The 25,737-nt window shown below is 40.2% G+C and overlaps 2 protein-coding genes across 2 annotated transcripts; both read left to right on the forward strand.

Moving 5' to 3' along the window:
- The first annotated feature begins 8,268 nt into the window (after window positions 1-8,268).
- On the forward strand, window positions 8,269-9,282 carry noto (notochord homeobox). Its single transcript, XM_041061216.1, has 3 exons — window positions 8,269-8,659; window positions 8,773-8,960; window positions 9,076-9,282. Exons 1-3 carry the CDS (start codon window positions 8,269-8,271, stop codon window positions 9,280-9,282), a joined length of 786 nt encoding a protein of 261 aa, XP_040917150.1.
- Window positions 9,283-18,385: 9,103 nt separating this feature from the next.
- Window positions 18,386-24,186, forward strand: emx1 (empty spiracles homeobox 1). Its single transcript, XM_041060903.1, has 3 exons — window positions 18,386-18,734; window positions 20,780-20,964; window positions 23,484-24,186. The coding sequence occupies exons 1-3, from the start codon at window positions 18,386-18,388 to the stop codon at window positions 23,649-23,651; spliced, it is 702 nt and encodes a 233-aa protein (XP_040916837.1). The 3' UTR covers window positions 23,652-24,186.
- Window positions 24,187-25,737: the final 1,551 nt, after the last annotated feature.

Here is a 25,737-nt window from a genome sequence, read left to right on the forward strand (position 1 = left end):
GCTGTGCAGCCATTCTGTCATAAAACAACCAAATACTCAAATATTCACCAAAAAACAAACGAAAATCCAGCAAGAGCATGGACACCCAGAAGCACAAAATTAAAGCACAACAAAAAACATAACACAGGATAAAAACACTAAAAGCTAAAATAACTTCTGTCCACAGAGGTGCTGACTTTGACAGGCTCTCACTCTGTTATACCTGCCTGGTTTTGTTATGTAAATGATTTTTGTGTCTCCATCTTGCTAATGAACTCATAGAAAAGAGTAATATCCTGTCTATAAATAAGCTGCTGTGGCAGTGAGACGGCCCCTTTGTCTCACTGCTAATGTGAGTGATGGGCACACGCGTGCGTGTGTGTGTGTGTGTGTCTGTGCGTATGCATGTGTGTTACATTCATCTTGAATATTGTATGGAAAGCAGTTGGCAGCAGTTGGGGTCGCCCATCTGTCGGAGGCCGTGCTGGGGCCCCGTTTCTAAAGGATCAGACAGAGAGTTATTAATCATGGATGAGGTCAGGGATTAAAAGTTAATAAGTTCAACAAGTATCAAAGGTAACGTTATTAAATGTTAATAAACTCAACAATTAGCATCACTTTTCTATAATGTCCCCAATGATTGATTCTTTATTAAGGGTGGACTAACAGGTTTAAATGTCATTATTCTCTGCAGGGGTTAAACTTCCTGTTCAGGTGACATACAGCTATAAATTTATACTTTTAGAGCTGAATATTAAGACTACAGTTACTGAGACAAATAACATCCTGTAACAAATCAAATGTTTGGTGTCTTTTCAGCTCAAAGACTGTATGTATGCAGCCATTAAACATTAATGTTTTGCATTGTTTTATGTGTTTAAGCATCAATGTCAAAATTAATTAACTTAAAATCAAAATCCTCCTCAAATATTTCTGAAGTCCTAAAAGAACACAGCAATGAAATAAGCATCATTAGCACATGTTTTCTACACTGAGCGGTTTTTCTTTACAGTGATTTTTATACTTGTGAGGCTCATTTCATGGAAAATTCTTGTATACTCATTAATGCTGATAATAACAGTAATTGTTTAAAATGACACATCAGTTCACAAATTTCCAGATATTATGGGTAACAGCTTTTGGAAACTTGGAAACAAAAAAAAAAACGTGGCGAATTTGCCAAACATCTATATTCACACAACAGTATGTGACAGCTGCTGCAACAGACAGCCTTGCTTCATCATTCACTTATAGTATGATGCCACCTGTTGGTCGTTTGTGGGACTGTAAGATGGGTACAACCGAAACCAGGACTACAACAAATTCTGGACTACAAAAATGGTGGCAGCTCCACAACTGATTTTTCTTAAAGACATAAGAACCCAAATATGTATATGTGTGTGTGTGTGTGTGTGTGTGTGTATACACCATACAATATAGCTACAACAAGCATGAGTGTTTATTAATGTATTTGCTGCTATTTGCTATAATGAATGACAATATAATAAAACAGTTGCAATAATATAGAGTATGTTGTTGACAAATACTGTACATTAAGAAACACGTGATTATATCTGCTTATCGACATCATAGTGTGTTGTTTGCACTATATTACATATTTAAATACTCATTATACAGGATAAATAAGGGGACTTATAATAATAATAATAACGTGCAGTGTACTAAGAAATAGTGTCATTATCCAAACAGGAAATATGTGTCCAGCTGGTTTTCCTGTTTTATTTCCTGTTATATTGACAGCAATGAGCAAGGCTGGCTTGTTATAATAATGATAATGATAATGATAATGGTTATTATTTTTATTATTATTATCAAACGAAAAGCATCAGAGCATCTCTGAATTAAGACATAATATGAACTGTACCTGTTCTCTTGGAGCTGTCTCTGCCTCTTTTGTCCACCAGATGTCACCAGATGTTCAGCAGATGCAGACCCTACCTGGCAGCCTGTGTGTGGTCCTGATTGAAGTGTTCAGTCTGCTCTTGTAAAAACACTGAATTAGCTACTGTGTTCCTCATTCTTCGCACAAGTTAAAAGACAGGGAAGTGAGGTGTAATGTGCCTTTAGCTGGGCTGTCTGCACTAATTACTGTTCCCAACACTCAGCCTCCACTCAGAGTCCATCACAGGCAGCATATCTGTCTTTGTTTGGCATTTCTCCAAGGAGACGGCCGCTTTGATCTGCTGTTGCAGGCTTTGATTGTCTTCTGCTCAGCTCAAAGTAACATGGACACACACAATAGTCCACGACCAAGGTGGGACCAAGGTGGGACGACTGTAAACCTCATGCAGAGAGGAGTGAACACTGAGACCAGGCCTCTGTTCCAGAGCCAATAACATTTATGACACTCTGTTTAATCCCAGCAACAAGTTTGGAACATGTATGCATTAATTTACCTTTTTGACTTTCACTGTTGATGCCTGAATATTTTCTCTCCACCTGCAGCTGACACCAGCAGGTGCCTTAACAGTGAACTCACAGTGACACAGAGATGGCTGCAACACACCAAGTATATGATCACTTCAACAATTTTTTAGCTTTGTCAACACAATCTTTGTTTCAAAACACATAATAAAGAATACAGGAGAGTTACATTCAAAGAAACCAGACTGAGGCTGAGAACAACAGTCAGGCTGAATATGCAGGTTTGTCATCATTTTCCTATAAAAGGCCTGAGGAGGTGAGTGTGGGGGGTCGAGGAAGTGTGGCAGTAATATAAGCAAACAGAGAATGTGAAGGGAGGAAATGGCCTGTCCTAATAATCACAGCCCAGGAGCAGCAGTGCATTCAGCTCGCAGCGCCGGGGTGCTCGGACGCTTTCTCTGTCTCCTTTCAATGCAGCAGAGCCCTGCAAGCAGCGCTTTATGGACAAGCCCTGACACCCACAGGAAGTGTAAACAGAGGTCAAGTGTTAAAGTCCAACCCGCCAATTCTCACCTCCATTAAAGGGGGAGGTGGAGGGGTTATCTCCGCAGAGCCCTCAGAGCACCTGGGAAGTGGCTCCTTTAAAACACTGCAATGATTGGTTTCATAAAGCAGCAAAGGTGTAAAATTTATACATGACATTTACATTTTTGTTATTAATTTTAAAAATCCACAGCTGTAATACCTGAACACTGGTTAAAGAAGTAAAAGTTTAACTTTAAAATATCACTTATTGTGTGAGAAAATATAAACTTACCCAATTCCGGATTTATCAGCTGACCTTTGACTTATTCTCACAACATTTCAACAGTTTTGAGTTTGACATACAGGATCTGATGTACAGCTCTTCAGTAACTTGAAGTTCCAGCGATACACTCCATCATCTGAGAGACAACATCTCAAACCTGCCAAATAAAACAAACTTTGTTAGACAAATGAGGTTGTATCTGTCCACGCTCACAGTTCTGTGATACAGGAAAACGCTGGAGGTATTTTTTGGACTGACAGACTGACATTGCCATACCTAAAGCCACACCGCTAACGTGATTTAAAAAAGTTACCCTGTCCAATTATTAAACTGTTCTCAGACAACACAGGACATAAAATGGGAAAACCAGGTAGACACCAGCAACGGACACTTCCACTTTTGTGCACAAGGCCAAAAAAAACGAGCTCTAAATTTAACCGCCGCAGAAACAAGTCGGAAACAAGTCTTTGCCAACAGCTCTTGCAGTGATATATCCCAAAATGCTTTGCACAGATGCAATCAGGAGGGTGACAGTGTTCATGTCTTCAAATGTCTTGGGTTTATTTTGACCAAAATGCCAAATATCTCAAAATATTTTGCTTTCACTGACACATGACAAAGAAAAGCAGGTAATCAATCAAATCATCAGGTGAAGTTGGATGTTGCTCTATGATCAGGCCCGTGTGCAGAGTCAGACAGGTCCAATACACACACGCTCCGTTCCCAGGACAAGTCAGTGCTGTAGAGTCAACAGATACTGTTCAGAGGGAAAGTTAATCCCTCATTAAGTTGTTAATGACATGGACGGTCATTTCTGTGAGTGGATGGAGGACTTTCTGTGGCTGAGTGGCCACTCTGAGCCCAGAGGAGAGCAGCTCGTACAGTAGCACTTCACAGCACTGGTGTCGATGCTAATGGACGCGTTGCTGGAGCAGCAGTGGCTGGAGGTCCTCCCTCCTGCCTCACATGTAAATGAAAAACACACAGAATCTGCATAGTGACTTGCAAAAGATGCAGTTTTCAGTGCTGGAATTAGTTCATTTCTCATTTCAACCATTTAGCTGAGAGCGTTAATTTAAGATTCAGATTCTGAGTTCTGTCTCTGTTTTCTGCCACAGTTCATGACACTGCAGTCACATCAGCTGCTGCACATTAATGAGGTGTTCAGTATTAACTGGCAGCTGAAGACTTGAGGCTTGAGCTGTGTCACAGTTCCACACAAAACACTAACAGTATGTAACTGTACTGTGTGCTAATGTTTACAGTTTTATTTACCACTGTGTTATTGTATCGTTTGCGACAAATAGTTCACCTGTAGTTAGTATCACACGTAATGCGTCTAAACCTAATGAATCTGTGAATTTACCACTGATTTTAGACTTATTCCTTAATTACTGTGTTAATCTTTGATAAGTGAAGGATCTGATCTTAATCTACAGCAGTGGCTTCAAACCTTTTCAGATTGTGGCCCTTAAGAGCAAAGTAATGTCTGTGGTGTCTGTGTCTGAGAACCACTTAAGTCCTCAACATTCATCTATGTTGAGGACTTAAGTGGTTCTCTTTTTTTTAACAAATAACTGAAAGTTTCCTGTAAATTTATCTTTCTTATAAAATGTGATTTTATTTCTTTTTTTACACTGTATGGTCACTTTCATTCCCAGAACTGCTAATAAATTGTCAGAAAAAGCTGAATGTCAGTTTACTAATTATGCACGACAAACATTTTATTTGAAGTTTACACCTGATTTATCTCTATCTGAACCAATCCTGTGTCTTTCTGTCATGTTGCAACTGATTGTACAGATGTGAAAACCTCTAGAGAAACAATATTCTGCTATTCAGCTGTAGACTCTGACAACTGTACTTCTTTTAAAATTTCATATCAATAACATCAGTGCAGGCAGATAAGAAAAAATGGCAGAGAAAAAAGTAAGGGGGGAAACTTTTGCAAATTCTTGAACAATATTTCAGAGTAGCTGGTCATCACACAACGTTTCAGAGACTGTTCAGAGACTTCAACACTGAAGAAAAAGAAACCTGAGTGTTTCAGTTGTGACTGAAGCTGCTGAGTAAAGACACAACCACACGTTTGAGCCCACAGCAGAGCCTGGATGTGTATTGGAGCCAGACGGAGCGTACCTGCCCTTTTACTGGACTCCAATTCATAGTCAAGGTGAGGGCCAAGGCACAACAGGTCCCAGTAATGACCCCTCAGTCCCAGCAGCAAGGTGACAGAGGCAGGCCGTTCTGGATCGTTCTGTAAATGGCTTCATAAACTCATTAGCGATGGATGTGCGTGGACAGGAAAGGCCGAGATTACAGTGCCTGTTAAATGTGTCGGGCAGGTGAGAAAACGATCCCCTTTCACCTCAATAATAATAATGATGACGGTGTTTCTCCATGCTTTTGTTTCATTCAATCATGTGTGAACTGAGCTACAAGGCGAGGCAGGACAGTTTCTCCTCTTATTTCTGTAGCTTTCACCTCTCTGTCATGTGCTGTATCTCCTGACATACAGGAACCTTATAAAATATGATATATATCATGATAGAATATACTCAGCAGTACATGTGGTTAAAATGAGTCCAACCTAATCCATCAAAAACACAGGGAATGAAATTACATCTGTTAAAGCTATTTTTCTCTTTTTGAGCTGAACATATATTGGTTAAGAAAAATGTAGGGACCTTAAAGCTTAAGTAGCTGTTTTACACACTAACACATGGATTTCTATACAGATATTTCTGTGTTCTCTAATAAAACATGTTTTTTTTTTTGTTTACACATTACAGTGTACAAAAACATCACATGTCGAGTGTGTAAAGGATGGATAGGCAAACATCTGATGTGATAAATACAGTGATACAGTGTAGTTCTGTTAATTTTCAAACTGCAGTTAGGTTCATGCAGAAAGTGGCTTTGGGAAAATCTGAACTGTTTCAGTGAAGGTGAAATCATCAGATGATTCCCAGCAGTGAAATAAATACCAAGAGGTGGCAAAAAAAAAAAAAAAAAAAAAGTGAGCTGCCATCTTGGTCTGAACATGTAACCAACCTACAGATACTGAATGAATTAGTGCTGATGAGGACTTTCAGGGTTTTGGTGAGAGGCTCATTTGGGAAGGATGGCCCATAGAGCCATTAGAGAGCAGCTCTTTCTCCTCTCAGGCCATGACTATGAAAAGAGGACTCTCTGGGACAATGGTCCGTGTATTCCTTGTCTGGCTCCAATACACAAGGAGGACATGCTGCCCTCTCTGCAGCAGCACAGCAGCTCTGACATTAGAGGACAGAGAGGTGCAGTTTTTGTAGATTTCACCCCTGGAAATGTAAAAATAGTATTAAAAGAAAAGTTGAGGTGATCCCACTCTTTTTGATTACTTTCACTTGTTCCAACAATTTTCTGACTTTGTCTGACATGATGTGACTGTTTCACCAAATCACACTTTCATGATTGGACCCAGAAACCTCAGAGATTTTTATAAGTCTTAATAAATATTTCAAGATTAACGTGGATTAAATGACTTGTCAGGACAGAGGTTTTCTGCAGTGGACGCCAGTAAACACCGGTCCTGGGGTGGGTGGTCCGGTCGTGGAGGCATCAGAAGAAGCATCCTCATTGTTCAGGCCTAGTCGACAAAGTCTGTGTTTGCCCTCTTCATTAGACATTCTAGTGTCAGCGAACGAGAATAAATAAAACGCGCGGAGGTCAAAGGGACCGAGCGGGTCGCTTCGGCGTTTAAATGTGTTTTAACAGTTACTTAAGGCTCTGGAGACGCTCTCTGCCACTTCCAAATGATGGAAATGAGCCTGGAAAGTTTGCAGAGCTGGCAATAATCCAAGTTGAAAGAGAAACGTCTTTGTCCTCGGGTGGTGTAAGAAAGCAAATCACTTCCTTTAAAGAAGCCGCGCAGCGCTTCATCTTCAAACCTCTGAGGAATCGATAAAAGAAAACTGTTCTGGGAAATTATTTCCTGTCCAAAAGCTATTTCATAACAAGGCTCTCTTTTCCAAGTTCAGCTTCAGTGTACAGCAGACCGTGGGTCGCCTAATGGCACTGCCTTCCATTTAATCACGGCACATTTTGTATTTAAGCACAATAAATAAATCCACCCTCAGATTTAAGGCTTTAGATCAACTTAGACTGTTTTAGGAATCAAAAAGACAACAAGCCTTTCCCAGTCAGAGCAGGCGCTTTCAAAGGATGGGATGGATCAACCTGTGGATTAACACACTGAGTGAGATTAGTGGAGTTGCAGTTTGGTAAAAACCAGCAGCACCACTCTGTCACCACACCCGACCCGCTGGATTTGACGCCTCAGTTACACAGGGCCGTTATTCAATTTTAAGAGCGACACCGCTGCTGTTAAAAGACACACGTTGGGAATAGAGGGCATTCATTTTATACAGGAAAAAGATTATGGACTGTTTACATACGGGAGTGACTCTCGACTTACAACTGCTTGAGACAAATACAAATTAAAACCATGAATAGCCGATTACAAAACTGAAAAAACGAGCCAACGTGTCCCTTTGGAATAAAAAGGGGAGTAAATCAAAGTAATTAAATCAAAACAGTGGATTCTCTGTAAGTTGTACAACTTTAAGTCGGCGTCCAATTGTGAAGCGACTTGTTACGCTGCTTAAAGCATCTGTCGGGCAGCCAGGACTTAAAAGGCTCCAAATAAGATGATTTGGAAACATCAAGGCTTTCCCAGCGGTAATGATTACATTTGGACTCAAGATCCATGCAAGAATTTGTAGCCCAGTAAATCTCTTGACTCCCCTGCCCCCACCCCTCTTCAAAAGCCTTGTCATTCAAAGGGTTAGGATGTTTGACAATCCCAGCTTGTACTACTCCACCAATTAATTGGATACGTTGTCGGGATGTTCGTTTCTCTCATCTGCTTCTTAGAAAGACAAAGGATCGATGGGGGGCTGTTGACACCTCTGTGTCCGGGTGGAGTATAAATGAGGAGCCTCTGCAGAGGAGCAGCATTCACTCCCTCGCTGCACTTGGAGCAACAACTTGTTTTCTACAGAGACCTTCGAGATCTTCTTTTTCCACACTTTAAAAAAAAAAAAACATCTGACAGAATGCAGGTGCCGAACAGACCAGTCGGAGCTTATGGATACTCTGTGCGTAATTACGCACCAGCATCGCTGTACCCACAGTACCAGGGGAGCCAGTGCGCGTCGTCAACCAAGCCTCCCAGTGGAAAATCCTTCACTATCGATGCTCTGCTCGCTAAGCCCGAGGACACGACCACCGGCCGGACAAGTCCTACTCAAAGCGGAGTGAAATATCAGCCAACAACTCCAGTTCTGCCTCTCACCGGACACGTAGGCTTACCCATAGCACCAGCACCGTACGTCTACTCACCAAACATGCTGCACTCAGCTGTTCACGCACAGCCTGGATATTCGATCTACTGCTGCCCGCCTTTCACCTACCAGTCAACGTGTCGTGGAGCATTTTACGCACAAGGTAAACTGAGCTACTGTCCTTTCTTACTGGAACCAGCAAAGTAAAACAGATCTATGTGTCAGAAATCATTTTCACGTGACAGTGTGATTTAATGTGTCATCTCTGCTTCACAGCTTCAATGTCCAAAGTCAACGCAGGCCTGCACTCTTTCAAAACCAAAGGTGGGAAGTCGAAACGGATGCGCACCAGCTTCACCAGCGAGCAGCTGTCCCGACTGGAGAAGGAGTTTGCACGGCAGCAGTACATGGTCGGATCGGAGAGGTTCCTCCTGGCCTCCGCTCTGCAGCTCACAGAGGCTCAGGTATGAAAACATTTACTGCATTTTAGGCATTTCAAGTGGATCTTCGGAGACATTGGCGTCCGTTTCATAAATACACCACAGTGTTTCTAATGTCCATCTCTTTTTCTGTCTCCAGGTCAAAGTCTGGTTCCAGAACCGACGCATCAAGTGGCGCAAACAGAGTCTGGAGCAGCAGCAGGCCAAGCTGGCCAAACTGGGCCTGGCTGCTCCGCCGAAAAGCCCCGGATCTCAAGGACACGGAGATGAAGGCGATGAGGATGAGGAGTTCTCCGACTCAGACGTGGACATTGACGTGTCTGATGACTCCACTGATCACTGTTAACCTACAACCACTGGACTTTTCACAAAGACTTCTTGTACATACTGCCGAGAAAGGAGCCTCCTGCCTCCAACTATGGATATTTAATAGATGTATAGTTCTATATTTAATTTTCTACATTTATTGCTCTTTGATGAGTTCACTTCACCTGTTGAGTGTTTTTATATTTGAATGAAATATTCAGAAATATATTTTATGACACTAATGGCAACCGTGTCCTGTTCATTCCTTCTTATTTAGTCACTGGGAGTTAGAAATATTTCAAAAGGTAAATGTGACATTTTCTGTCACTGGATCATTAGAGCTCCGCTTTTATTATTTACACATTTAACATGAAACATTTTAAAGGGCTATTTTCTGTTCAGCTAAGAGACGCAAACACACATTACCACACACCACTGTTATTAGGTTGAAGAGTTTGTGTGTCTGATTGGTCTCAGTGGTTTAAAGTGGATGAGGTTCAGGTGGCAAATCAGATCAGGTAAAAACATCCAGTCCTACATTACAGATCTACACTTCACAGATTTCATAAATAACTTTCATAAATGAAATAAATTTCACTGAGGCCTCAGCAGTTTTATGAACAGCCGAACAAAGTACAATGAAACTGCTCACTTAACAACCGGGTGAGACTTTTTCAACCTTGGTTAAACGTATAATGACTGAATGTTTGCCTGTTTATTAACATGAGCGTTTGCTAATCTGCACATTAGTTCCAGAAACTGATTTAGAAACTCTCCCTCCTCTCTTCTGTATCCCAGTAAAGTCATCATCGTGCCCCTTTGACCTCCGTTTATTGCTCCTCAGTCTGTGCCCAGTTTAAAGACGATGGAGACATTTCCTCCCAGGTTTGATCTAACATTAAGTCTGGGACAGACTCGGGTTCCCCTCTGATTTAAGCTAAGCAAATAAATAACCAGCTCGGGGATTATCTGGGATATCTGTAACCCGGGGTGGTAGGGGTCAGTCTGTCTCTGGGCCAGAGAGCTGGGTCTCACTGTTAATCTGTTTAAACGGTCAATACGCCTGTTCTCACTGCTCCTCAAAGGACGGGTCTCTCACATGCCCACCCACTGCCAGCAAGTGTCCTGTCTCTGCTCTATTGAAACGTGACGTCTTTCCTCCCAGGCGGAAAGGGACTCATGCTGTCCGCTGAAGCCCGCCTGGCAGACATGAGGGATAAAACAGGAGAGAAGACAGCGTGTAGAAAGGATTGGGATGTAGCAAATGAGTCCATCAGAGCAGCTAATTGGGGTGGTCAACCTGAAAGTCCTGTCCTGTGGAAGACTCGCTCATGTTAAACAAAGACAGCTGATGGGAAAACAGAGCGGTGGCTTCCATCTCTTTAATCCTAAAATCTTTTTGCAGTAGGTTATTGCATTAAAATTTTGTGTTAGTAAATACAGTGTTTCCTACTATTAGCTTACATCAAACAACTTAATTAGAGCAGGATTTAACCGAAGATAATCAAGGGGTACATGAGGATGTAATGCTAACTTTCTGTTAGCACTTTACTATATCTAATAAAATGTTATCAACAGGGCAGAGTTTAGTGTGCTGATGCCTTACCTCAGTCTACTCCCCCTAACCTTTTGCTGCTCATTATTTCCTGTGCAAAATGTATTTCAGAATAAGGGTCTTTTTTCTGTATGTCCAATGGTTTCATGACCAACAGGACGCTCAGCTCCACCACTCCACTCCACCAAAATAGTTAAACGAAATCAGATGAGAAACTGAGGAGAACGATGAAATGCAAACCACAGAGGGCAAAGTTATTTTGATCAGATCATCACAACTTTGACTTTTCCATTGTTAACTAACTGTGTGAATTCACTGTCTTCTTTCATTGCAGCCAAATTTAACTCAACTAAGTGTAAAAAAACAAAAAAAACTTTCAAAGCAGGGGGCAGCAGAGGTGCTGTCAGAGGGAGAAGACGGCTGGTAACAGTATCAAAGAGAGAAGTTTAATAAACAGTAACTGAGTTGATCTCTTTCTCTGTCTCTTGTCCGCCACCCCCCGCCTGCTCTCTCCTGGTGTCCCTGCTCGGCCTGATTAGGGCTGAAGCGTCGCTGAAGGAGCAGAATTTGTGTAAAAACCCCGGAGAGCCGTTTCTGATGTGATCAGCCGGGAATCAGAGCTCCCCCTCCTCTCCTCTCTCCACAGCCCAACGTAATCCCATTGAGGGACAGAAAGAAGCAGCCAGAGGCCTGGGAAAACCTGGAGAGTCCTGGGGAGGGTGGAGGTGGGGGTCACCGGGCTCATCGTCCCAATTAGCACAGGGCACCTTAACGGCTGGAAACATGCCAGTGCTGGCTGGGTTTCTTAAGACTCTCTTCAGCCTCTGAAATGAAGCTTCTTATGAAAAGCTACTGTTACATCTTCATTTGTTTCCTGACTTGAGGCTCTTAATGAATCTCATTCCTTTAGCATTTTACACAGTTTTTCTTGGTGGCAGAGATCACAGGCACTTTGTTTATCCACATTATCCATATGTTCTAGAGCTGAAACTATTTTCCAATTAGCCAAAAATTAATCAACAACAATTGTGACAACTCAATAAATCATTCAAGTCATTTTTCAAGGAGAAAAAACAACAACAACAACAAAAGAAATCTGGTTTTAGCTTCTCTAATGTGAGAGCTTCCCGCTTTTCTTTGTCTCTGATGATAGTAAACTTAATAAGTTTGGGATTAGAAGTGTTGTAGAACCCAATCATTTTTCACAATTCAGCAGCTTTTTATAAACCAAAAGATAAATCTTTTCACGGACAAAGTATTTTGGTCAGGGCCTCTTGAAAAAGACATACCCTGACCTGAGGAGACAGTCTGGGTAGAACAAAGGTCAGCTGGGTATAAAGAAAAAATGATATAGAAAATGAAACTCACCAGCTGCTGATGAGTAGTTGCTCACAAAGTCCCAGAGATGGAAGGGGCAGAACCCTAAACAACCAAAACATGGATATTAGGCATTGATTTTTTCAGAATTACAAAATATGCAACTGACAAGCAGCAAAACTGAGATAAATGAGATGAGAAGTAAAACAATTTTTAAATCTACTGATATTTGTCATAGTCTGTGCGAAGGCTGCAGCTAACCATATCTTTCATCATTGTTCATTTTTCCTTGATTAATCAGTTAATCTTTAGTGTATAAAATGCCAGAAATCCGTGAAATATTATAATTTCCCAGAAGCTGAGGTGACACATGCAAGATGTTAGTTCAATTTTATTATAAGGAAACAGACTTGAAATGATACTACTGAGAAGTAGTCATCACTCCTTGGTGATGAATAAGCAGATGTACATCACTGGATGCTGATAACTCTCAAAAATTAGTCTTCATGTTATTGTTATTATCACAAGACGATTCTTCAGAGCGTCTGTGTTTTTCTGTTCGATATCTACAAACAAACTTACTCCCTGAGTCTAAATACCTGACTGAGCTCAGATGAGCTTTTATGCGCCTTCACCATCAGATTGTAATTCAGCTCTGAGAAGGTGTGAAAGTTCTCATGGAGAGCAATAACCTCCAGCTCCAATGGGGAGAGTGCACTTCATTTGACCAACGCGCGTTTTAGGGTAGGACACGGTGAAATAAAATCCTCCTTTGCATTTTATTTGCAGAGGCGAAAGGCCCCGCTACTCCATCTAATAGTCATTAGCTTTCATTACAAGCGTTTGAAGTAGAAGCCGGCCTTTGTCTCGCCGTGAAAGGACCGCGTTTGAGATGCACAATGACTTCTGACACGGGCACTGACAAGAGGAGCTGTCCTGAACTGAAGCGGTCATTCTGAAATTTGGAGAACAGAGTCTTTTTCTCCCAGGAAGTAGCAGTTCCTGTTCACATCGTATTCAGAGAAAGAAAGAAAGAAAGAAAGAAAGAAAGAAAGAAAGAAAGAAAGAGAGAGAGAGAGAGAGGGAACACCACGAAGGATTTAAAAGCCAAATATAACGCAGTTTGTGAGGAATGGAAATGATTCAGGAAAAAGCTGGTTCACAAATGACGCAAAAGTCTCATCCAACGTGCGTATTTTACGCACCACATCCCACATCCACTCATATGGTACATTGCTGATGTACAGGCTCAGGTTTACGCCATTAAAGTTGTTAGAAACTGAATCTGATCACGCAGAACAGCAGATAAAGATTATGATAAACACCTTTTTCTGAGTATGAGCTCTTATTTTTTCTCCTGGTCCTGTTAAATGTGGGATGTTTGTTTATGCTGAAGAGGGAGGCCGGTGGAGGAGCGGGGCCCGGACAGGTGGCTGAACGACCCCACTTCTCATGCAGGTGGCACAAACGCAGCGACGTGCTACTTTTCCCATCTCGTTATAATGGGGTGAAATTTTCCAAGTATTTAAGTGGAATAGATTAGCTGAACACACAACGCTAATGCGAAACAAAATGGCCAATTAGTTTATTAATGAACGCAGGAGGTGCGAGAGAAATTGAGCTTTCAGCTGAGCCCTGCAGTCTGCGAGTCTGATGGTTTTAATCAACATCACGGAAACAGATCAGGCAGAACTGTAGAGAACGAGGTGTATTTTAATATGTATTTTAGTAAATGAAAATTTGACAACAATGTAGTGGTATAATTAAATGAAGGTTCATTTGAATTTATAGATCTGTTGCATAAAAATATGCACAAACAGCTTGTCTGTCTGTTAAAACCTGCTGTAATGGCCATTTAATTTTTACCATCAATTATTTTATCATATCACATGTTCAACGTTTTACATTTTTGTACTAAACTCTAATCAGAGAAATACCAACAATTTATCTCCCATCGCAACACAACTGGAACACAACTGGAACCAGTGAGGTCAAAAGTTTTCATTGACCTCTGCAGGAAACTGAAAATCCTCTGAACCTGCTCTGCTGCAGTTCAGCCACTGGATGGCAGCATTGGCCTGAAAACAATGTCCCCCAGTGAACTGGTGAACTGTAAACTGGTGAGTGTTACTCACACTGAAGGGATTAGCAGCAGGCCCCTACTGTTAGAACAGTGCTCATGAGTTTTAAGGCCACTAAGAACATTTCTGGTTTTAATATTCTAAAGGGTTCGGGTCTGTCAAGTCTACGCCATGAAATAAGGAACTTTTATGAATAAAACTTTAATACAAAACCTCCTGATGTGTTATAGTGATGTAAAGATCCCAGCAGAACATTAAGTCCCACTAAGTTTGTTAGTTGTAATTGAGTTCTGCAGACACCATGGACACTCGAAGAGCCTGTGTAAATATTATAGTTATACTAATGTTTTTTTAGTCATTAACATGAGCATGTACTAAAAACACATTTCTCTTATTTAACAATCAGTCAAGGGATCTCAATATGAACGCCTTGTTTAGACAGGGTCCACTAGAGGGCAGCACTTATCTTAGATTGTGCCTTCTGTCCTCATAGTGGTCTCTCTTTTGGACCAGTTCCCTGAGCCCCCAAAATAAACACTGAGGACATTTAAAACTGACAGTTAATTAGTAGAATGCCTCATGTCCTCACATGCTTACAATTTTTTTTTCTTTTGACAAAGATGTAGTTGAGCAGTTTGATTAGGTTATCCCCTATCACTAAAAACTCTACACGATCACGCTCATTTCCAACACTTACTTTACATTTTCACAAATTATTAGATACAAAAATGAGCAGAAATCTAATCTTTCAACAGTCTGTACTGACTTTTAATGGTCCTGCTGGTTACTTTTATATGTGTTTCCCTGGACTCCCTGTTGGGCGAGTGAAGGCTGGTGAAATAAAGTAATTTCTATAAATTATAGTCTTTTTTTTTTTTTTTTTTTTACATATATGTGCAAATATCCACAATATATCTTTGGTGAACATCCGTCAGCAGGCATCAGCTGTAAGCTTTGACTGTGTAATCTGTGCCAGTGTTTTCAGTCCTGTTTGATGCATTAAATTATCAGATGATGATTATTTCTCTGCTAAAAACAGTCGGTTTAAGGCTGAACATGAATATTTTTCTCTCTTTGATTGGTCAGTACATATTTTTTGGTTTGGTTGGAGTGGTTATTTCTGACTTTCTCCCAGAATTATATGAAAATCAAACACTTTGGGTGAGTTAAGATAATTAAAAACTTAAAAAAAAAAAGTTCACACGGAAAGAGTTGTTCCCATGCAGCTGTAACTGAAAACTCAAAATAAAAAAAAGGAATGTTTCCGGTCAAATCCTTAACTAAGTCCTGCTCTTCATAATGTTGCGTGTCAACTATTCTCGCTTTGAGTTTAGTTAATTGGACAATGTGTAACCTGTGAACCCATTCTTCCTTACTGTGGCAATCCCATAATAAATCTATAATCTGATGACTTCCTATCTGTGATGTGCAGTGTAAAACATATAGAGCACGACGCTATTATACAATTAAACATCATCTATTTTGTTTCTGTTTTACAGGAAAGTTCAGGGATATTAAACAACATCAAGGTCACAAGTCACCACTAAAAGTCCCTCAGAATATCTCAGTAATATTAAACTAGAATCAAACACAGAAGAATTTAACAATAAAGATATTTCCACTGAAGACTAACGCACTGCTCAGTTTCTCAGATGAATATCTCTCCGGTCAGACTCTGTTCCGCTGCCTCAGGGCAAAACCAACAGCAGGTACGGAACAACGGTGGACCGCTCTGCTTTGTTTTTGTTAATGCACAGCGATTTGATCATCTATTAACCAGCAGCGATCAGGGTCAGTGCGTAAAGGCCCACAGGGTTTCATCATTAAACTCAACAGCGTTTTCAGCCGTTTCCTGCTGCTGCAATGTGAAGTTTAAAAATAAAAAAAAGTCGATATTTAAACAGAAAATCCTGCAACAAAGAATAATGTGACCGAGTCGTGAACACTCTTTATTTTTCCCACAAAGACCTTAAATTGTTATTGACTTGTTCTTTATAATTTCCTGCATTATTCTCCAGTACTGTGTCCTTCATAATTTCATAGGTCACTACGACGGATTTATAGTGTTCTTATTTTAAAAAATAAACTTAATTCAGACAGAACATTTAGTTCAAATGAAAGAGTTTGTGTCCTGAAGCACAATAATCCGCAGAGCTGCATTCAACAGTTCATTTTTAGAAATCCTTTCAATTCGGAAATAATAATCGATAAAAACAGACATATTTAAAAGGACTGAAACGATTCACTGGCCTGTTAAATTCAGCAGGGGCTCTTATGAATCACGCAACAGAGGAAAAATATTTCCAGGTAAACTGTTCAAAGGAATTCAGTGCTCAGAGTCACCCCGGAAATAAATGTAAATATGTGTGTGTCCATACAGTCACAGCGATGACTGAGCTGAAACAAATTAAACTGGAGGAGAAAAAAAACATTTAGAGCTTCATTCACAGAACCTACTGCCGTCTTTAGGAGCCTTTAGCTCTAAACGCCTAATCAACAACTTGTTTTACCTCATAATTTCCATCGGTAATGATTTTCTAATGCAACCTCTAAACAAACGAGCGCATTAAGAGGTAAATTATTAACCTGGTTAGTGCACCGTGGAAGCTGAGCGCCGAGGGATAAGTCAGCAACCGAGCTCCAATGACAAACACGGGCTGACTCTTAACTGCTGCCTCCCACACGCTGCTGAACTGTTCTCACAGAGGACAAACTGAGCCTCACTGTCACCATCAGACGTGAGAAGGACTCAAATCGTTTTCTTGATGCTAGAGAAAAAAAAAATCAGACTCATTTAGTTTGTTTTCCAATATGATGCATATTTAAATCCTGAAACAATTTAAACTTCTCTGGAAAAAAAAAGTGAAATTACCTCCCAGAATTAACTTATAGCTCCATCTGTGGGGACAGAAACTACATTTTCTTAGACAAAACAATGACTAAATAACAGATCAGCGTGGACACAGTCCTCCAGTAAAAGAATGAATAATTAACACGATTTTTTTTAATTTCATCAGATCCCTTGTCACATTTTCCCATGTTAAACAATTATTACTATTATTATCCTCATTACTATCATTCTTATTATTGCTATAGCTGAAACAAATCTCGAGTGAAAATGAATCCAGTGCTGTTGTTGTTTATTTCCTTTCCCTTTAAACAGAACATTTACTGCACCAAGTGAAAAACATATTAAATCCACGAAATAAGAATTTATAATTTCCAGGTGCTGAAATAAAAGCTGTTTATGCTGCGGCGAGAAAAAGATTCAAACAAATTCTGCTGCAGTTTTACCTTCGTAAAAAGGGGATTCAGCAAAAACAACGAATTTCTAAAATATTTTTAACAACATGATTTTTTTTCACAATAAAAACATACACGTTAACTGCGAAATAAGGGTTGAAATAATCGAGCGGAGGGAAAAATTATTTGATCTTTACGTCTATCAGTCTTAAACTTGTGTTCCTGTTTGGCATTTTAACGCATATCACAGGTCGGTAAACTACAGAGCCTGTATTCTTTGCTTTCAGTGAAAGGTTTGGGTGAAAAGGGGCCTAACTGTTATTAAACCGCTTTAAAAAAAAACATCAGGCAGCCAGTTCAGGGTGATAAATCCCACTTGTCTCCAGGAGTCATTTTCATGGACGGGGTTTAATTTCTTGACATACAGGCTTCAAGCACTGACACCACTAAAGGAAACGACTGAACCTGCACTGAAACAAGAGGAACTTTCTCACCCCCACCGGCAGATTGTTTTCCCCTAAGAAAAACGAGATATTAAGGCTGAATAGGACACACAATGACCCATTAATTGGAGCACACATGTTTTCTCAGCGTGTCCCTGTAACTAAGCTGCCCGGTCTTGTGTGATCTATGAAGCAGGTACTTGAGGAGACCTATTGGCAGGTGCTCTGGTCCAATCAGCTCTCTCCCTGCGCAGCGTCAAGCTACATGCAAGCTTGGAGGCGCTTTACTTGGTGCGCACTTGTGCACAGAAACCCTCCCAGTGCGCACTGACTCCATGGATCAGGGCAATTTGCAGCACTGTTGAGTTTGCAGGCAAAACCCTCCGCACACCCTCCATCTTTGATCATCATGCGTTTCTGAGAGGGGGGTTATCTTTTTCCAGCAAGAGGAAGGAAAACGACTGATCACTTTGCTTTGATACTGGTTTCCATTTCTTTCACGAGATGATGTTTCCCACTGCAGGAAAGCGCTGCTTCACGATAGAGTCTCTGGTCGCCAAAGAGAACCCTCTAACAACCGAGGATCCCATCCGTCCGACGGCGTTAAGTTACTCCAACCCGACGACAGATGCCTTAATGAACGGTTACCAGGCTCCACCGGCCAGGTCCCTCTACCAGAGCCCGGACCTGGTGTTCCCAGAGACGGTAAACCACCCCTCCCTCACGGTGGCTCCTCACCAGCTCGGAAGCTCTCACCTACAGCATCCGCACTTCTTCGGGACGCAACACCGAGACCCGCTCAACTTCTACCCCTGGGTCCTACGGAACAGATTTTTCGGACACCGGTTTCAAGGTAAGCGTAGTGAAGATATACCGGCCGCAAAAGATTTTTAACAACTTGATTTATTCTGAATGTTCAGCCTAAAAAAATACCAGGATGTTCTGCACATCAAATGTTTAGATTTACGTTTATAGGTTTACTGTCTGGTGTGTTTACATATAATTCAGAAAGTATTAACACAATTTCACAGAGACCAAGATGAAAGTTAGAGCTACATATTCAGATGTTATCGGACATGACATTTCGAACACGCTGTGGCTGTCAACATTGGAGAAATTTCTTGGCTGAACAATAAACTGCAGGCACTGATAGTACGAACGACAGGACCACCGAGTCTCTTGCAGGCTGTCGGGCTGCTCTCATATTTCCACTCTCATTCGCCCTGCAGCTCCTCTCAGAAAGACACAGCCATGAGAAGATAAGCACTGATGGTGATTTTTTTTTTCCCATTCAAGAAAACTCGCCCTAGGTTAGGCTACAGAGTCACTGCAACTATCACGCAACATCCAGGCCACAGAGGCAACACAGATAAAATCCAGTATAAAACATTCAGTATAAAATTAATAAAATCCAATGTAGGTATTATAACAGCGAAGGATTTGAACACAGCCGACAGTGATTTATTCAGCACCATTGTTGCACCAACTATTACCCAGTAAATGCAGCTCTACGGCCGATTGTTGCAAGTTTTCATACTGCAGTTTATTGCATTCCTAAGGTGGGCAGAAAATGTATTTCTTAAAAAAAAAAAAAAAAAAAAAAAAAAAAAAAAGACAGAATGGTGCAAATTCATCAAATTCCCCTAAATTATTACAATAAACTATCAGCCTATATTTTCACACTGGCAGTCTGATGTAACCAAATAAAGGCTGATTAATTAATATCCCACAATGAGCTCTGGTGGATTTTGTGGTAGACTTTCTTATTGACTACGAGAAAATGAAAAATAATTAATATATAAGAATATTAATATAACGAAAAATAATTAATATATAAGAATAATATGTGTATGTATGAAATATGTGTAATTATGTATGTTAAAAATAGCTGAAAACCCTATTTCCAAAATCACAGTCGCTTACTTCAGTGTTTGCAGAAATAACAGCCTTCAGGAATATTTGACCCTAAAATAAACTTGTCGTTTTCAGCTTCACTTCTTCACCTTCCAGACAAAATGTGGTGAAATAGATCAGAGTGAAAATTAATTCGTTGTCAGCTAATTAACCATTATTCATGGTAAAAAAAAAATTAATAAATTATAAACATAATAGCTCATGCAACACACACACTTTATCAAACACTATCTTAATTTATTTGCTATATTTTCAAATAGTAGAATTTGACTGTTTATCCGACTATATTGTGGAGAATATTAGAAGCAGTTTGTTTAATAAATATCTGATGCCCGCTTTCTCCAAAACTAAAGCCGAGCTCTGTCATTTATGTTGGCTTAATATATTTGTCTAAACTCTTTTGAATCAGATTAAAAGTAACCGGTCAACGTCCAATAGTCATAAAGAAAATAAATTAATGTTTGGCCTGACAAATGTTGTTATTAGGCTTCTGCACCGTTATATTACAAAGAAACTATTGGTAAAGGTAGTCCTTCTCCATAATGACATGTTCAAATGGGCCTAATACAATAAGCCTTAAAGACAGGCAATTAAAAGGCACGGCATGGTTTAGCAGTAGTGAAGAAAAGCAAAGCAGTAGAAAAGGGGTTTTTGATGGAAACACGCTGGTCGCTGTTAATACTGCCGGCAGGGTGCCAGCTCAGGTATTAAAAAAGAAAAGAAAATCTGCGTCTATTAGGCTGCCATTTATCATTCAGTTTCTGATAAATTAGATTATTATTTACTAATATATTAGTTAGTTTACCTGCTACAAGTTGGCATAATAATAATAATGATAATAATGATAATAATAATAATAATAATAATAATAGTTTAATTTCACTTGACCTTTGCTCTCCAGTCCAAACCAGGTGTTATAATAATCATGTTACCTGTGCCGGTCCAGACTGACGCCTCTCCCCGTTTCTTTGAATGTGGTGCCAGGTAATGATGTGTCCCAGGACAGCCTGCTCCTCCACGGTCCTTTTGCCAGGAAACCCAAACGCATCCGGACGGCCTTCTCTCCCTCGCAGCTCCTCCGTCTGGAAAGGGCCTTCGAGAAGAACCACTATGTGGTGGGAGCCGAGAGGAAGCAGCTGGCGAACAGCTTGAGCTTATCTGAAACACAGGCAAGTTAGGCTAACGCTATGCTAGCATCCACGCACACTGGTTTCATGTTGCTAACTTTTCTCTTTCAGGGCTAATTCTCACTTAATAACCGTTTCAAAAATAACAAGTTGACCCTTATGGCACGAAAATGGACGATATTATCGACAATTTCTGCTTTTAACTTTACTGAGAGCAGCGTTTCCATGGTAACAACATTATATGTTGTTATCCGTTTTCGCTAAATGTCGCGATAACTCCCCCCAAAATTATCTGTAGGTAGGAATACATAATAGGAATATTAGCATTAGCTAAATAGGTTAAAGTAAAACAGAATTACGCCCCAAACAGCTAAAATATCCCTTGAGGGGCCATGAAAATAATAATAATAATAATAATAATAATAATAACAATAACAATAACAATAATAATAACAATAACAATAATAATAATAATAACAATAACAATCATAATAACAACAATAATAATAATGGAAACTATCCTCATGAATTCAATTAAAAAAAGTTAACAAGCTTAATTTAAGACAATTATTGTTTTTTATTTTGCTGTATGTTTTCAACTATTATTAGTACTGATAATATCTGCAGGGTCTTTTTACATTTCTGACTTATGTTATATATAAACTACAGCAGTTTTGAATTATAAGTTAGGTGTTATTTAAAAATAACAGGAATCAACAGTTTTCAGAACTGTTGCTAATACATGCCACTGCAGCAATGACAGACTGTTGTATTGTGCACTTTTAAAGAAATAATAAAAAAAATATAATAAAAATTCAAGACATAAAAATCTGGGCAATCCAATTTAAAGAATTCTATTCCTCCATCCACACAAAACATGGCAGCAGCTCAGTGAGTTAAAGAGTCTCTTAAAGTTGTTTAATGTTTAGTGTAAATATTATTGATGCTGACATTTAATGAGTCCACATTATGTGGGTGTCAATGAGGCCTAATAGGCATTGTAAAGAGAGGTTTTCCGAGTCAGCAATATGGATAAATGCTGCTTTCAAGTTCAGGTTTTGTGTCAGGTAATAGGGGGCTCGCAATTAAGCACCAATCGCATTATGCAAATTATAACAGTCTAATGGATGTTAATTAACTCACACAAAGTTTATTTGGTCCTGATTTAAAGTATGTACTGTAATAACAACACAAAAGAAATGTGTAGTAAATGTCAGAGATGACAGCTAAAGTTATTTAAGAGATAATGAGAGTTGATACTAATTTAGGAAAATTACAAATCTCACAAATCTGATGCAACTATCTCTCTTGGATTTTCAGTCTCGTTAGAGTGAGAACTAACAGATCCATTAGAAATATTTGTACCAATAGAATTTTAAAGTCAACAGGGTTATGAAATCGTCACCATCATTATAAAATGTCACCCACAGCAGGTAAAGAAAAAGTCAAAATGTGAGAAAAAAAAAAAGGATATCAATGTGAAATGCTGCACTAAAATGCAGTGGCTGATAATTGCTGTGAAACTGCATTGAAATGGTCATCAAGGTGGTAATCAAATACTGCTAAACCTGTGCTCATAAATTAGCCCACTCTAGCACTATGACAAGTAACTAGGCATCACTTTAGTCTCCACAGTCTTTTCTTGAAGTCACTTGTGGTGCCTCCAATGAAGACAAAAGTACTAGCATGCACCTCCTGAAGAAAGCATATCAGGGCCCTTTTAGAGTAAAACCCTGTTTTTGGCCCCGTGAAATGAGCCTGAGGCCTCGAGAAAGGCAGGAGAGGGGAGGAAGCCGATATTATAAAGCCCAGTGCTCCTGTTGCTATTTAAAAAATGCATCCTAACCGCATATAAGTTACTCAGCCAGGCTCATATTCCAAGGTCATACTATGAATGCCAGCCAGTCAGGAAGCTATTTAGCTGGTTGACCTTTCCTGTGCATTAATGCAACTTTGAGGCGTGAATGTAAAGAGAAGGTGCCATTTTAGATTGAAATAGCAGTTTGAGAGCATTTTGCTGAGGGTATGCTGGGGTGACACACGATGCAGGGGAAGAAAATTCAAAAGGATAAAGCAGCAGTGGATCAGTTAGAGAGAGAGAGAAGAGTAGTTTTGTAGAAGTTAAAAAGAAAAGATAACCACTAAAGCCTGCACTGGTTTCCAGGGTTACATATAATGGAAATTTGGAAGCACATGAGAATGATATACATTCTTTTTATTTTTTCTTATAAACTGTGGCTTGTGGCTTTGGAGACATCACCCTGGACTTCAGGAAATTAAATTAATTGTGAAAACTTGGATTAATTAATCACGAAAATAGTTGTCAGCCTCAATCACAGGCATTATTAAAAACATTAGTAAGGGCTCCATTATATTTAGTTGGCTAGCATGCACAACACAGGGGCAACTGAACAAAAACAAGGTCTACTGAATATTACAAACGGCATATTTATTGTTTATTTAACTCACTGAGATGAATTTGACCTGTTTCTCTGAAGTGACGCGACAGTCTGCTTAACAATGTGCGTCAGCGTCTTTAACCTGTTTATTTTTCTGTCCAGGTGAAGGTCTGGTTCCAGAACAGGCGGACCAAGTACAAGCGACAGAAGCTGGAGGAGGAGGGACCAGACAGCCAGCAGAAGAAGAAAGGAAACCACCACATCAACAGATGGCGCATCGCTACCAAGCAGGCCAGCTCCGAGGACATTGATGTGACCTCGGAGGACTAAAACCTTGGTCCAGCCTCCGATCATGCTGCCCTAAACCCCGCGTCCCCTTCTGACGCTTCAGAGGACCAACACTATTTATTATGTAATATTATTAAGTATAATTAGACACATTAGAGGAAGACACACACGGACTAAACATGTGATCACCACACATCTCTTCGAGGTGCTATACTCAGTGACACTGGAAAAAAAACCCATCTTATTTAATGACATCCATCCTGAGTGAGACTGGATGAGGAGAGATCCTTCCATTGTTTTTGATCTTTGGTGTGTGACAACCAAAGATGAAGGGAAACAACGTCAACCTCTATCACAGTGTTTTCTTTTTTTTTTTTTTTTATTGTACATAGGCCACTTATAAAGGTTGTTTTTGAAAGAGGCTATTTGTTTCATTAAAGCTGTTTTTACCACCTGCTTAAGTCATTAACACCTCACTGCTCACCCCACCCACTCTGCCTCCTGTGCACCATGTTAATTTAAATTTCTCCTCAATGAGAAAGTGTTGTCGCACACTTTTAATCCACCCAGTGAGTCGGAGAAGAGGCTGGTGACTGGCCAGAGGAACAAAACAGGAAATGAACCACGTGTCAAAGAAAAGATCCAAATCTGTCAGTCTCTGCATGATTTCAACTTTTGTGACTTGAGAGCCATTCCAGCGCTCTGTTATGGTTCCTAATGAAGATTCTCCACAGAGAGGCGATTCATGGTCAGCTGTGCATGACTCTGGGACAGATGAGAAGCTGCAGAGACCCCTGGTGTTAGGGGCTAGTTGTGCCACATAATAAAAGCAAGTTCACAGCTATGTGCTTTGTCTGCCATGCCACATTTGTCACTGACGGATGACATCTCCATTTGTTGAATGTCTGCAGATTTCATTAAGCGCAGTGTGTCGTATAAAACATATATGAGAACATACTTTTCAAGCAGAACATGTAATTACAAAAAGATGTTTTAGAAATAAAAACAAAAGCTATTTCTCTGATGGGAAATTCAGGTACGTTTTTTTTTTTAACAGCATGTCAACCAGACTCAACAGCCTGCAGGTTTTCATTCCAACCAGCCATTACAGCTGCAGGTTCCACTCATTAGTTCCTCCTCTCCGGCTGAAGTTGCTTGTGCAAATCAGTGTGAAACATGCTGCTGCAGTGTTTGATTGGAATGAAAACCTGCAGACATTCAGGCCTCCGTGGCACATGAAGTGGTCAACAGTTCAACCCAAGAAGGATTTTCCATTTTCAGGTTGTTTTATGCTGTAAACTGGAGCTGAAAAATGTCCCTCAATCCAAAAAACAGGAAAATTTGAATAGTATAAATTTGTTTTAGGACACCCCAAAAGTATGTAAAAAAAGAAACCCTTAGGAGGGTTCTGCTAGGTGTTAGGAATGTTGTAGGACAGTTGCACAGGTGTCAGGTGTGTTACTTATCAGCCGGTATTTCCTCTGAATTCCAGTAGGAGGGGGACACAGAGATAATTCCCATCCAAAGGATCCAACTTCTGGAAAAAAAAGAGGGAAAGTAGTTACTATTGTGCAGCACCCCTTTCACCAACCGCCTCAATAATCACCTGTCAAGAGAAACGGAAGGAATCTCCTCCTGTGACCCCGAGTCTTTAGAGACAAGGCCTGACGTCTGACCCTGATGTTTTGTAAGTTAAGAGGGAGAGAGACAGCAAAGAAAAGACGGGAGGCAGACAAGTAAAATATGCTGCAGCAGTCTCACCTTCTTACAAAGGCGCACAATACGTCAGACATCTGCAGTTGCTAAAGGGGCCACATGCCTTGTTTTGAGTTTCCAGGACATCCTATACTCACCGCAGGTGCAAATACATGGTAAAAGAGATTCAGCATTCCTTATTGTCCAAATAAACATAATCAAAGGTGCATTTTAACCAATACAGCAGCACAGGTAAAGCTCAAAAACCATCTTCTCAACAAGCAGGTGTGGTTAAGGCCAATCACATCTTGGTTAGGTAAAAGGTCAGCACGATTAACGCGAGCTGTGCCCCTCACTTGTCTGCTAGGAAAACAATTAATTGGAAAATCACGCCCGTCTCCCTAAATGCTGCGTCTCATGTCGCCTGAGTCAG

Source organism: Toxotes jaculatrix, chromosome 17 (genome assembly GCF_017976425.1).
Source record: "Toxotes jaculatrix isolate fToxJac2 chromosome 17, fToxJac2.pri, whole genome shotgun sequence".
NCBI classification, from domain to species: Eukaryota; Metazoa; Chordata; class Actinopteri; family Toxotidae; genus Toxotes; species Toxotes jaculatrix.